Source organism: Gadus chalcogrammus, chromosome 4, assembly GCF_026213295.1.
Source record: "Gadus chalcogrammus isolate NIFS_2021 chromosome 4, NIFS_Gcha_1.0, whole genome shotgun sequence".
NCBI lineage: Eukaryota > Metazoa > Chordata > Actinopteri > Gadiformes > Gadidae > Gadus > Gadus chalcogrammus.
In genome coordinates, this window is record NC_079415.1 from 2,828,446 (window position 1) to 2,843,445 (window position 15,000).

At 49.0% G+C, this 15,000-nt stretch overlaps 1 protein-coding gene across 1 annotated transcript; it reads right to left on the minus strand.

Moving 5' to 3' along the window:
• Window positions 1-268: 268 nt before the first annotated feature.
• On the minus strand, window positions 269-14,245 carry lmf2b (lipase maturation factor 2b). Its single transcript, XM_056587608.1, has 14 exons — window positions 13,989-14,245; window positions 12,749-13,014; window positions 11,871-11,899; window positions 9,515-9,708; window positions 8,480-8,658; window positions 7,908-8,034; window positions 6,677-6,811; window positions 6,147-6,252; window positions 5,462-5,558; window positions 3,860-4,042; window positions 2,776-2,944; window positions 2,477-2,588; window positions 1,903-2,011; window positions 269-604 (listed from the first exon to the last, which is right to left on the minus strand). Exons 1-14 carry the CDS (start codon window positions 14,080-14,082, stop codon window positions 269-271), a joined length of 2,136 nt encoding a protein of 711 aa, XP_056443583.1. The 5' UTR covers window positions 14,083-14,245.
• Window positions 14,246-15,000: the final 755 nt, after the last annotated feature.

Genomic DNA, 15,000 nt, shown 5'->3' on the forward strand with positions numbered 1-15,000 from the left:
TTTAAAAATAAAGCGCATCGATAGATCATCGCAAAAAGGTAGTACAGGGTGCAGCAGGAAGGGCAATCATTTGGCAGTTACGAACACACGACAAAAAAGAAAAAACACAAAAAAAAAAAAAAAAAAAAAACGACGACTAAGCGCGACGACAGCACGACCGAAACCCCTTGAGATTTTTTGTGGTGTTCTAAAAAAAAAAAATCCATCCAACGGCATCCAGGGACGGCCGGAAGCCACGGCAAGGTCCACGAGTCTCGCCCGAGCGACGTCACTTCCTCCTCCTGGGGCTCCGCTCCCACCTACGGCCTCCTCTCCCCAGGCCGGGGCCGGGCCGCCGCCGTCCGCGGGGGCCCGCGGGGGCTTCGACGCGGGGGCCGCCGGAGTCTGGCCTTCTTGGGACCTTGGGTTCCGCGGGGGGGCCTGCGCAGGCCGCGACCGCCGGGGCCCTCGACAGGCAGGCACTTGAGGACGCAGATGGTGGCCACGGTGGCAAGGAGACCCACTGCACGTGGGGGCCCGGGCAGCTTCTCCAGCGTGGGCCCCTGAGGAGGGCCAGGAGCCGGGCCAGCGGGGAGTGTGACGGGCCGGACGGGGGCGACTCCTCCTTTGAACCAGAATCACTTTTATTACATTCTTATTGCACAAGTACAAAAGAGTAAAATGATTAATGCATGATTACTAGAGCTGTCAGTTAAACACGTTATTAACGGGTTACCGTTAAACCAATTTAACCGGCGTAATTTTTAACGCGTTATTAACGCAAATTATTTAAAAAAAAAAAAAACTTTATTTTTTTTAATCTGCATATCTTTGTATGTTCATCGTTTAATTACATTATAGGCTTTTTTCTTGTACCGTCCTGTTTTGATCAGTATATGCCAATGTTGTATCAATAAAAAACATTTTGCACAAGGCAAGCCAATGCACTTCTCCATGTTGATAAGAGCATTTAAAATGAGAACAATTAATGGGACAAAGAATTCAAGGGATATTTAGCATAGAAAAAGAAAATACGATTAATCGCGAGTTAACTATGGCATTAATGCGATTAAATATTTTAATCGCTTGACAGCCCTAATGATTACTGATAAATACATTGCACTTTCAATTTTACTTACTAAAAAGCCTTTTTAACTTTCAATTTACTATTCTATTTTTACCAGAAAGATACATGATCTGATACCAGAGAGAAAGGATAAGGGTTACTAGAATCCGGGGTTGGAAGTCCCAGAGAAAGTACCAAGTTCCTTAGGTCGGGTTGGAGTCCCGACGCGGATACCAGAGAGACTGTTGATCTGATCTTAATAACTTGCACTTTCTATTTTACCATTCTCTGGCATAAGGTTTTCTTTTACTTATCTATTATTTTATTTTATTTGTATGACAAATGTTTATATGTGGACGCACATCTTTGATGTCTGCCTTGTGTATGAAAAGTGCTATATAAATAAAGTTGCCTTGCCTTGCTACCTCAACGCAGCAACAATAGAATAGAAAGTAAGTTAACAGTTACAGTAAAGTTAGTCGGTTACTGTAAAGGTACAGGACACCAGTTATGTACCGGGTTGACACCGCAGATGGGGAAATGCTTATCGCTATCATCTTTGTGATTGGTGCCACTTGATCACATGGTACTACATTTCAGCCAAACAGCAAAAGCACAGGCATAACCTGTCCTTGAGGTATCAGTGTTTAAGTCAATGTATATCATTTGAAATTGTGATTGCGTGCTGATAGTATGCTCTGTAAGGAACAGCACGTTTTGATTAAATGTGGTCTTGATTCAGTCAAGAGGTATACTTTGTTTACTGGCAAATTAAAAGCGTGATTCAGAAAAATAAGTCAACACATTTTGTAGTTCGTTCAGATTGTTTTCAATGAGGTGGTTGAACTGTAACTTACATCCAGTCCATGCAGACTCAGCATAGCCTGCAGATCCGGGTCGCCCAAATACACTATGGGACAGAAGTCCTTCACAAAGTCTCTCCGCCACCACTGTTTGGGACCAGAACTACACACAGACACACCCACACACACACACACAGAGACACAGACACACACAGACACACACAGACACACACAGACACACACACTTTTAATGCTCCAGCATGTGGTTAGGTAGGTCTGGGGGAATCATATTTACATTAAATATTGTAAATTACTGACGATGAACTTAAAAACGATATCTAGTCACTAAATAAAGATTAGCACCTCATGTGAGAACAGATACTAATCAATAAGGATGATAAGCTTTTGAACAATGTATCTAAATCATTTATCTTCCTCACATCATAAAAAACAAAAATCAAAACAAAATCCAATTTACATCAGTTAAGAGTTTGGTCTTAACTGGTCATGTAGAATAGTCCAACAATAATCGCTAACACACAGCACAATTACGCAACATCATGTGGGAACGGAATGTGTGTGTGTGGCCTCCCAGTGTGTCCACCACCACCGGCGGAGTGGGACTGACCCGTCGGGGTCCTGCTGGGTGAACTGGTAATGGTAGAGTGTCGCTCTGAGGTAGGCTGGAGGCTCCTCGCTGAACGCGTACTGGGACGGGTCAGTCTGGAGCAGCCTCTCCACTGAGGGGACGGACACACACACACACACACACACACACACCCACACACACACACACACACACCCACTAACACCACACACACACACCACACACACACACACACACACACACACACACACACACAGTCCGTTATATGTCTGCAGAGAGGAGTCGTGGTGGTGAAGTCCGGCAGCAGCCCGGTCACCCACCGTTCTTGTTGCCCTGCAGAAGGCCCAGCACTAGGCCGCAGAACCAGGGGCTTTCCTGAGCCTGTCCCTGAGCAGCCCTCCACATCTGCCAGTCCAGACGGGCCTCGTAGGGGGCCACCAGTGGGGGCGGCGCGCTCACGTTGCCTGGCTTGTACATCCAATGGATCTCCTGAGGGTTCAAAGGTCAAATCGCTCATAATCAAGTTTTCACACGTCTCTTTTTTAATTTATTTAATTATTTATTAGGGAACCACTACGGGGCAGTCGCACTCCGACGCGGTGGACACCCACACACACACACACACACACACACACACACGCGTAATTCTACTGTGTGCGTTAGCAAGTGTTAGCGAGTGAGAGACTATTCTACTTTTAATACATGATCTGGCTTGATCAACTAAGCCAGACTCTTAACTGATTTTGTATGATGTGAGAAAGATAAATGATTTAGATCAATTTGTCCAAAGATGATCATCCTTATTGATTAGCATTTGTTCTCACATATTTTTGACAAGCATGACTATCCTTGCATAACCTAAAAACTATAAGCCAAGAGGCATGGATTCAAATGGTTCCCAGACAGAGGCATGTCCCGAGGGACAGACACCAAACAGGATCCGGATGACAGGCAACAGAAATTGAAAAACCTGAATGACTCCTCCTCTTTGAGGACAGCCCGCATTTCCATGCAGGCTGTCAGACTGTTTCCCTGCAGTCTGATATATACACAGAGTGTATGAAGCTAGATTATTGTATACTTTTGTAAAATTTGTACAATAAATTTGTACAAAACAATTGATGAAAAAAAAAATACATATATTTTTGCTTGACGTCGTGGTTAGGCGTGTGTCGCTTAGGCAGTTGCCTAACTACTATATTTTTATAAAAGTATATAAATCATTCATAAACGTTCATAAACAATATATATATATATAGATATATATTTTTGCTTGACGTCGTAGTTAAGGCGGCAGGCATGTGTCGCTGCCCTGTGAGATCGTCCATCAGTACGCAGCATCATCTCCCCTGGTGTTCTGTACTTTCATTACCAAGCCGAAGCGTAAGGAGCTGAGGCGCGTACCGTCCAGGTGTGCTGGTCCATGCTGCCCTCCAGGACCAGCTCCGGCCTCCCGCGGCCCGCGGCCAGCTGGCGGTCCAGGGCGTAGCTGCTCACCAGCTGGTAGGGCTTCACCCACTCGTGGGCCCTCTTCACCACCGGGAGCACCTTGCTGCTGGACCAGGGCTCCATGGAGGTGTACGGGACCTGGGGGAGGGGCATGAGGGGAGTGTGGGAGGGGCATGAGGGGAGTGTGGGAGGGGCATGAGGGGAGTGTGGGAGGGCATTAGGGGTGTGTGGGAGGGGCATGAGGGGAGTGTGGGAGGGGCATGAGGGGAGTGTGGGAGGGGCATGAGGGGAGTGTGGGAGGAGTATGAGGGGAGTGTGGGAGGAGCATGAGGAGAGTGTGGGAGGAGCATGAGGGGAGTGTGGGAGGGGCATTAGGGGAGTGTGGGAGGGGCATGAGGAGAGTGTGGGAGGAGCATGAGGGGAGTGTGGGAGGGGCATGAGGGGAGTGTGGGAGGGGCATTAGGGGAGTGTGGGAGGGGCATGATGGGAGTGTGGGAGGGGCATGAGGGGAGTGTGGGGAGGAGGGGCATGAGGGAGTGTGGGAGGGGCATGAGGGGAGTGTGGGAGGAGTATGAGGGGAGTGTGGGAGGAGCATGAGGAGAGTGTGGGAGGAGCATGAGGGGAGTGTGGAGGGGGCATTAGGGGAGTGTGGGAGGGGCATGAGGAGAGTGTGGGAGGAGCATGAGGGGAGTGTGGGAGGGGCATGAGGGGAGTGTGGGGGGGCATTAGGGAGTGTGGGAGGGGCATGAGGGGAGTGTGGGAGGGGCATGAGGGAGTGGGTGGGAGGAGGGGGGCATGAGGGGAGTGTGGGGGAGGGGCATGAGGGGAGTGTGGGAGGGGCATGAGGGGAGTGTGGGAGGGGCATGAGGGGAGTGTGGGAGGAGGGGCATGAGGGGAGTGTGGGAGGGGCATGAGGGGATTGTGGGCGGAGGGGCATGAGGGGAGTGTGGGAGGAGCATGAGGAGAGTGTGGGAGGGGCATGAGGGGAGTGTGGGAGGGGCATGAGGGGAGTGTGGGAGGAGGGGCATGAGGGGAGTGTGGGAGGGGCATGAGGGGAGTGTGGGAGGGGCATGAGGGGAGTGTGGGAGGGGCATGAGGGGAGCATTCCCCAAAGGAACAGAGTTGAGATGATTGAGGAAAAAAACAAGACCAAAACATTAAAAAATATACATTTAATTAATCCGAGAACATATATTTTTTGGAAGGATTTAAATTTTGGAAGGATTTAAATTATCTCCCCTGGTTTCCAAAAGTATGACAAAAGAAAAAAGTATTTCCTAGAAAATCTGTTTTTAAGTTGGTTCCTCCATTTTAAAATTCATTTTGCAGGTGAACCCTAACCCTACTGCAGCCGTGTTAAAACGCTTAACGGTGAAAACCATGAATGAATCGACCACACAACAACAACAACAACAACAACAACAACCGTGAGCCACTACCCGGTCGTCGATAGCAACGATCAACAACACTGGCGATACACTGTTGTCTGGGCGCGTTGTCGGGGCATGTCGGAGACGCGTCTGGGCTCAGAGCCAGCAAATCAAACGGCAGACTCACCACACTGACGGCAAACATCGCTACTGTGGCTGCGGCGAAGACCGCCCATTGGACGAGGGCCCAGAGCTTCCAGAAGAATCCTCTCACACAGAGCGAGCTGGAAAACAAACGCAGGTCAGGTCACCTGGGTTCACCGTCAGGGCTCCCATTCAGAGCTGAGCACGGCCGCCAGAGCAACGCTAGCCGTCAACCACACTTTTAGCAATTTTCGGGAAATACAAAGTGCATAACAAGCGGAAAAGAAAGGTGAAGGGTTTACATTAACAGTCTCTATACCTCTGAATTACAGCGATGCACTTAAGGCTGACATTATACCAGCAGTGTGAATTTGATTAGCCATTACAAGCCGATTTGAAAGTCTACCAGCCAACCCAGTGGACTGTAGGAAACGTTGCTCATCTATCCGTCATACATCTAGCTGGACACGCCCACTTGTGATGTCAGAAGAGGCCGATTTTCAAATCGGCTTGTAATTGACAGAGAAGGCTGAAAGCGCCCAGATAAGAGTTTCCTGAAAATCGACATCGTTTGTGGGCTGTGATTCGTGTCAGGTTGCGCTATAGGAGTCATTAATAAGAAATTAAGACCAAAAAAGTAGTATAATAGGTCCTCTTTAAGCAGCGTTGGACTGAGCATCGCTCAGCATAGACGTACTGCACCAGGGGGGGGGGGCGTCGGGACTCACCTCAGCAGCGCCCCCACCACCTCCCAGGTGAGGGAGAGCACTGCGATCCAGACGGTCGAGCCCATGGTGGTCCGAAGCACGTCCCCAAACTGCTGCTGGGTGAAGGCTGCAGACAAGAGCGCCATGGGGGTGAGACAGGAGACCCTCCTAGCTAGGGCTCTGCAAGTCATCCGATTTTTTTGTGTTTTTTTTTATAAGTATGATTATTTTGTTCTTTAAATGTTTTATAGAAATGTTTTATACACATACTTATCTCATATACTTATTTTTGATTTGAACAATTTCTGGTTGAACATTTTGTGTATATTTGGACATTTCAAAGTTCTCAGTTACAAAGAGGTTTTTTTGGAGAGAAATGCTGTGCAGAAATGCTGTGCAATCTGTGCATTTTTCTTATGAAGCATGGTTAAAAAATAAATAAATAAAACACGATTTGTGTCGCATGCGTCTTTGACCGTAAGGCTCACCGCGTTTTTTTTTAACAATGAGACCAAAACAAAGACCTGGAGTTCGACTGAGAGACTGATTACCTGTTTTAGAGGAGACGGTCCTGGCCTCCCAGTCCACGTCGATCTGGAAGAGGCGTGTGGCGCTGTAGATGATCAGGACGTAGACCCCCAGCTCTACCAGGAGGGTCAGCACCCAGACCAGCGTCTGGCCCCAGGCTGCCCACACAACACAGCACACAGCAACGTCAGGGCGGAGGAGGGAGGAGAGGTTATGAGGTGGAAGGGAATAAGGATACAGTGGAGACCTCCAAAACGGTGCACTATACGGTGAAATATTTGAGGCATCGTAATGTTTGTATAACAACCAAAAATTGTTAACGTTTTTAAACGCCATTTTGTTTTACTCAACTTTGCAAGATCTAAACAGGTATTTTGTTTTCTGTAAAAGTAGAATTACAATGCATCAATCAAGCATTAATCCCAAGGTATCTTCCCCTCACGTATTGTGAAACAGTCCAGCAGTGTAGAAATCACTCCACAAAACACACATAGCGTTAACAGGGCTAATGGTGGAGATTAGGGGCCTAGCATTGTTGAATGGTTTCTCTGTGCCCTTTGGTTTTGGTTCTGCGTGTGTTGACTTGACCAAAGGCCCTGCCACTCAGGGAGTTGGCAGAGCTCTTAAATTCACCCAACGAACTACAAAGTCACATCCTATCCAACGGGCGTTGGGTCGGATTTGTTTACTCAGTGAGGAAATCAGTTGCAAATCTCTCACCAGAACGTTAGCCCTTATTGGTCATTCGTTTAGTTTGCTTAACGTCGAACTTGCTTAATTTGTGTAAGGGTCCATCAGTTTAGTTTGTGTAATCGTTAACCTGGATAACGAAGTGTAACGGACGGTTGAGTAGCTTAGTTTTGCGTAACGGACAGCTAGCTTGATGATCAAGCAGCTAGAGGCAGCTAGGAGCAGCTAGGAGCAGTTAGGAACAGCTACAGGCAGCAAAGGGCAGCTAGGAGCAGCTAGGGGCCGCTAGGGGCAGCTAATAGCAGCTAGGGGCAGCTAGGAGCAGCTAGGAGAAGCTAGGGGCAGCTAGGGGCTGCTAGGAGCAGCTAGGGGTAGCTAGGGGCAGCTAGGGGCAGCTAGGGGTAGCTAGGATCAGCTAGGGGTAGCTAGGATCAGCTAGGGGCTGCTAGGAGTAGCTAGGGGCAGCTAGGAGCAGCTAGGGGTAGCTAGGAGCAGCTAAGAGCTAAACTTATCAGTTGGGGTACGAGCTTCGGTGTGGGAAGCGGTGGGTGTTTGAGGCCGTACTCTTGGCTGCTCTCTTCTTCTTGCTCATGGTGTGCTCCGTGTCCAGCAGAGAGAAGCCCAGCGCCACCGTCAGCAGGTTCAGCACCGTCAGGTTGCCTGTGAGCGCGGACAGGAGCTGGTGCACCAACTGGAACAGGGAGGGAGCAGACGGGGTAGGGTTAACATTGGATTGGTCCATTAAAAGAAAATAACTGGTTCCCCTTTACAAATATAGACCTGGCCAGAGAAACTCGATTATTATCAACAAATAGTCCAAACCAAACCGACAAAAATGCTGGGATACTTATTGGAGCGCTTTTTCCTAAACTGAGGTAAAATATGCTAGAACACACAAGCCAGTATGACGCTTTAAAACAAGCCACTAGCAGAGAGACATCCAGACATTCACATGAATCACAGCATCACAAATATCCCTTCCCTATTGGACGAAGCCTCTCGTGGTGGACATCGCCTGCCACACAATCTACGTCAACAGTTTGGCCGTTGGAGCGGCCCAATTCTGCTTTCGCCGCCCACTTCTGCTTTTGCTTCCTTGAACGATCACTTTATAAAGAGCGTGTCAAAGCGGTGACCTGGACGTAGAAGGCCGTGATGCGCAGGCAGCGGATCGGGGCGAAGTAGAGCAGGGGCACCAAGACCTGGGACACGAGGACCCCCACGGTGCCCAGCCGCAGTACCCAGGACGGCAGCTGGGCGGCCCACCAGGCCAGGGCAGTGGGGCTGGCCTGGCTCTCCAGCATGTGGCTCACCGCTAGAGGGAGAAAAAGAGAGGGAGAGAGAGAGAGAGAGAGAGAGAGAGAGAGAGAGAGAGAGAGAGAGAGAGAGGGCAAAATTTGAGCATGAAGTAGGGTTGCCGCGACATTTTTCACACCGAGAAATACACTTGTGTCAACACCGGTAGTACCGAGTATATACGGTATAAACTTTGAAACTAGGTCAACCGCCATCTTCACCCTCCACTCTCCTATCACACTCGGTGACAGCGTCTTATAACGTTCAATATACAATAGTATAATATAATTGTATACATAATATCACGGCCAAAAGCTCTGTGCGCCTCCGGATGGCCGTAGCGCGGGGAGCTCTCGTAGGGATTGGGCTTCGCGGGGTTTGTTTACCGGCGTTGCTAATGGTTACCGGTCTTGTAAGGAAGCGCATAACGAGTTGAGTTACTATGTTCACTAAAGTATGAATGTAAACTTTTCCGAATCACTTCAACGTTTATATTTTCAATGCATCACTGATGCAATGATTACAGGAGATAATCAAGTGGTCATCATCACCGATGATTCTGAACTAATGCTGCGGTTGGCCACGCACTGAAGACAACATGGTCTCAAGTTGGAAGAGAGATCCTTCAAAAGATAAACATCCCCAACAAAAAACAAGCAACTGCCATGTGATAAGCCCTTCCTTTCGAAAACCCATCGGGCAGAAAATAATTGTCTCATCTTCATCATCATCTTCATGTGGGGAAAACGCATTCTTGTTAAAACCAATATCCGACATTGACCAAATAAGGCGCGTTGCCTTGGTTTCCCGCTGGTTCTAAACAAACAGCAGAGTAACCGACACGAGGTCAGCGCTATCGGGGGTGGCCCGCCCACCACTGAGGTTCCACCAGGGGGCGCTGTGCCCGGCCAGCTTGGCCACGCCGGAGCCGAAGGTGAGACGGAAGAGCAGCCAGCGCGTCAGCCAGAAGGTCATGGGGTCGTGGCGCCCGGAGGACACCTGGCGTCCCAGCAGGCTGAGGGGAGCCACCAGCACGGCCAGGAAGCCCGCCTCCAGCAGGAGGCCGTCCCTGGAGGGGGGGGGGGGGGGGGGGGGGGAGAGAGAGGGAGGGAGGGGGGGGGGGGGGACAGAGAGAGAGGGGAGGGAGGGAGGGAGGACAGAGGGAGAGGGGAGGGAGGGAGTGAGGGAAGAGGGGGGGAGGGAGGGAGTGAGGGACAGAGAGAGGAAGGGAGGGAGGGACAGAGGGAGAGAGAGGGAGGGAGGGGGGGACAGAGAGAGAGAGGAGGGAGGGAGTGAGGGAAGAGGGGGGAGGGAGGGAGTGAGGGACAGAGAGAGGAAGGGAGGAGGGGGGGGGGGGGGAAGAGAGACAGACAGAAGGACAGGGGGGAGGCACACACAGTGGGGGAGAAAGCAAAAGAGGACACACACACACACACACACACACACACACACACACACACACACACACACACACACACACACAGGAGAGGTAGGGAGGGAGACACAGCAGGAAAGAGAGCAGAGAGACAGACAGACGGACAGAAAAGAAGGGGGAAAGGCACACACAGATAGAGCAAGAGGGGGGAGGGAAAGGGGGAGACACAAAGAACCAGAGTCAGAAGGAGAGCAAGATAGACAGACAGACAGACAGACAAAAACAGACAGACAGACAGACAGACAGAAACAGACAGGCAGGCAGGCACACAGACAAAGAGGGAGAAAAAATTCGAGGAAAGAGAAAGCAAAAGACAGGAATTACAACAGTTCAGTCATTGAGCATGCTGATCCAATCCTCGCATGTAATTTATAAGCAGGTAAGGGATTGGACTGATAGTTCTTCACATTCTTAATTATTAAACAAACAGGTTTAATTAGAACCATCAATGCAGCTTATCATTCCCATAGCCTAATGGATCATTTATGTATATTACTAAATCGACAAGTACTAATACCAGTGATGAAGCAATGCTATATCTAACGCTCTCCTAAAATCTAATATCACCCACACACCTCCATATGAAGTTCCCGCTAAATCGTACATTTTGAAAAGGTGAGTCACACTACAAATTTCTCCTGCCCGACGGTTATTGTAGTTGAGCTTAACACTATCACGCACCCCAGTGGAATCCCACACGTGTTAACTCAAGGCCAGCAAAATGGAATAATAATGTAAACAAATTCACAGGTATACAAAAAAATTAGTGTTTGCATAGTTTGCGCAATACCCAACCATGATAGGCTACAGTCACAGAAGTAGAATCTCGTTCACAGTTAGTGTGCGTTAGTGTCTTGTTTGTTCTGCCTGAGGGAAGACAACCTTTCCAGTAACAGTAGGGAACCGCCCAAAGCATCGTGAAATCTGGAGCCGTACCAAGACCAGGTTTATTCTGCCATCCTGTGATTATCTCCACAGAACAATTCACACTTGGCTCTGGAGAAGGTCTGACAAAAGATGTTAATGCAGGGAGAGGTGTCAGACAAACGTCCCCCCCTGCCAGGGTTAACCTCCATCCACTGTTGGAACGCTCTCATTGGACGGGGTTTGTGACGGCGGACTATGCTGTCGTTTGATTGGCTGCCGTCTCTCCTATGTGTCAGGAAGATAGAGTTGAGCAGTCTGTTCCCTCAGCCAATCAGGTTCTTGTGTTCTGTACGTTTTAAATCAGCAGTTATCGGTCCAGTGTGTTTTGAATTCCACTGGAACAAATACGATCGGTTGAAACATAGCTGGGGAAAAGTTGCTGATAATGGGAATGTACAGCACAATCTGAAAGGGAATATTAAAATCTATTTGACTAAGTAAGCCACTGCCATAAATAAGGTTTGTGCACCCATGCACAAGGCTCTACTTTCTAAGGAGAGGAGGTACACTTTGTACGTGTATTCTAGGAGAGGCCTTGAAAGCCCGAGGTCATGTGACTCCGGTGTAAGCATCGTGTTGTGTTATCTCGGAGGGACTTGGTGCGTCTCAGAAATGGGATAGTGAAGCAGCAGTTGCAAGTGGATTTGACTGACAAATGACCTCAAGGCTGGCACTCTGAAGAGCCTTCAAACCTGATTGGAGACGTTGTTCACAGTTCTGTATGTGTGTGTGTGTGTGTGTGTGTGTGTGTGTCCACCTGCTTGCGCGCATGTGTGTGCGTGCGTGTGTGTGTGTGTACATGTGTTTGAGTACACATGTGTGCGTGAGTGGGTGTGTGTGTGTGTGTGTGCGTGTGTTGCATTAGTTACCATGGAGAGCTCAGCAGGCCTCTGCCAACCTGTCAATCAAACACACACACACAATCAGTTGGCAGCAATCCGTCTTCTGGTTCAAGCACTTGGTTTCAAAGATTTAAGCTTGGAATTCATCAAGGATTATGGGAATTATTCACCTAGCGGCCATTTTGGTTCTGCATCTTAATCCCCCACCCCCTGCTAGCGTTTGATCCAAGATGACCGCCGGGTGAATAAGGCCCACAGAGAGAGAAAGTATCTAGACAGCTAATTATAAGGCTCCCGTCATGCACTACAACTAGAGCCTCAACCTTAGTAAACACACACTTTAGGTGGAGCTACACACGCGCACACACACACACACACACACACACACACACACACACACACACACACACACACACACACACACACACACACACACACACACACACACACACACACACACACACACACACACACACACACACACACACACACAAGATTGTAGTATTATTTCCAGCCATAACCCTCTCAAGCATTAAAGGGAAAGTGCTCAAGCACCCTACTTTACACAGACAGACAGACAGACAGACACCAGATTGCCGTAGAATTTCGAGGCATTACCCTCTCAAACATTAAAGGGAAAGTCCTCGAGCACCCTACTCTACACAGACAGACAGACAGACAGACACAGACAGACAGACAGACGGACAGACACACAGACAGACAGACAGACCCACAGACCGACAGACACACAGACAAACAGTGAACAGACAGACACACCGACAGACAGACAGACAGACAGACAGACAGACAGACAGACAGACAGGCAGGCAGGCAGGCAGGCAGGCAGGCAGGCAGGCAGACAGACAGACAGACAGACAGACAGACAGACAGACAGACCGACCCACCTGGCCTAGTGAGAAGTACAGGCACCAGAGGGCCAAGAAGACCAGGCTGCCTCGGAGCGGGGCCAGGGTGGCGGCCCCCAGGGCCAGCAGGGCCCCCGTCAGGCAGACCAGCTCCAGCGCCTGGGGGGGGTCGGCGCCCCAGGCCCGGGCCAGGTCCAGCAGCACCGTGCGGGGGGACGCCAGCATCAGGTCCAGCAGCGGGAGGCCGGTCAGTCCGGGGGGCTCGGCGGGACGCACAGGGGAGACCCCACCGTTGCCGTGGAGACCTGACCCCCCCCAACACATAAACACACACGAAAACAAGCACACACACAAACACATATGAGCAGACACACACACACACACACACACACACACACACACACACACACACACAGAGACAGACAGACAGACACACACACATGAACAGACACACATGCATGAACAGAGAGAGACACACACACACACACACACACACACACACACACACACACACACACAAGAGTGAGTTGGAGGGGGTTAAGGTGATTTGTGCAGAGGTCCTGCCCCACCATGCATGCGAGATTTGCTATGGGTGATTTTCAACGCTTACTTTGGATTAAGACGAAACATCGGCGTCACGAGTTACAAATCGGGCGTAAATCTGTAACAATGAGCGACGTACACTGAACATACTGGTCTGGGTCATTTAAGGTCAGGGCGAAGCACTAACAAGTGTGTGACAGGAGAGGCTCACACCGCATTCATAACTTGAAGGATGACGTTACTTTATTTAGTTTAGGCTTACATTATGGAAACAAAAAAGGCGTGGCTGGATCGGAAGGGGGGCTTATAGTGCCACATTGTTGCTGGCACGCGCGTTCAAACCGCGTCCGGGCGCCACGAGACAAACTAACATATGCTGTGGAGCGCGAGGCGGGCCATTTCGATACATTTCAAAGGGGAAAAGAACCGCCATGATACAAAATGTGTATTATGCAGAGTCAGGGTAGCGATACATCGTTGAAGATACGTTTCTTTAATAAAAGCAGTTTGACAGTATGTTTCCTTTCAATAGGAAGCGCTCTCAACACACAGCCGCGAGCGTTCACGTGTCACCCAGAGTGGACGAGATTTACAGTCCGGGTGTCTGGAGGGTCACGGTCAGGCTGCTTGGTTATACAGCTGTCATGTGTAGACGCATATACACTTTAATGACTCAAGTTAAGAATATAACTCCAGAAAATGACGTTTAAAGTGTACTACGAGTGGGGAGCCGTACCTGGAAGCTGGACGTAAAGGGAAGAGAAAGCCAACATGTAAACAATGGCCATACTCCAGAGAAACATATTCCGCGGAACTCTTATTTCCCCCATTTTGAATGGAGTCGCGGTTCTGCTCCGAGCGGGGTCTTCTTCTTTTGTTGCTCGTGGTGAACGCGTCCTCGCCGCCCGCCTTCAGAGGTTTCTGCTGCCCGCGAGGAAGAGATGATGTGTGGACGGAGGCGGAGTTTGGCTCGCGACTTGTTCCGCACGCCGCGTTTTGCGCGTCCAACGAGTTCAAGGGTTTGAGTGCAGGAGCCGTTGAAGACCATCCCGCACTTTTTTTTTTTTATTGTAGTATGAATGGAAAGGTTCCTTTATAAAAAATAAAAATAGAAAAGTATATCCTTCTCTACATCCAGTGTTAACTGAAGCATGACACGGCAGAAGTAAAGGCCTGTATATAATACATATTTAATCTATTATAGAAAATATTCACCACCATACATGGTGGCGAATATTTCCCTACACTGAAAGCAGGACTTGAGAAATTCCGCTTGGACCAAAAAGGGTTAGCAATGGCAAAAATGAACAGATTTTTTTTTTTGACATTGTCAATATAGTAGGCCTGCAGTGATTTTTTTTAAAGTTATTTTTAGATATGGATCACCATTGCTTGCTATTCACATGGGGCTAATCTGAACTCATTCACAGTGTGAGAAATCGGTAAATAGCGTAATGGGAAGTTTAGAGAACTCAATCGGTTTGAGTTCTGGACATTTGTTACATTCAAGTTGTTCATCAACTCGACTGCCGCAGATTTTCCTATAGAATTTTCCAACTGACTCACTAAATGACTCACCTTCCAACTGCCAAACGAGCAGAGATGATATGTGTCAAAGTGGGCTTTTAATGTACAAAGCGTCCAATTTACATCACGACCATCCAGTTAATCTGACTCCACAGCCCCTCTCACGTCACGACTCGAGTCACTATTATACTCCACAGGTCATATATTTTCGATTTTGCAGC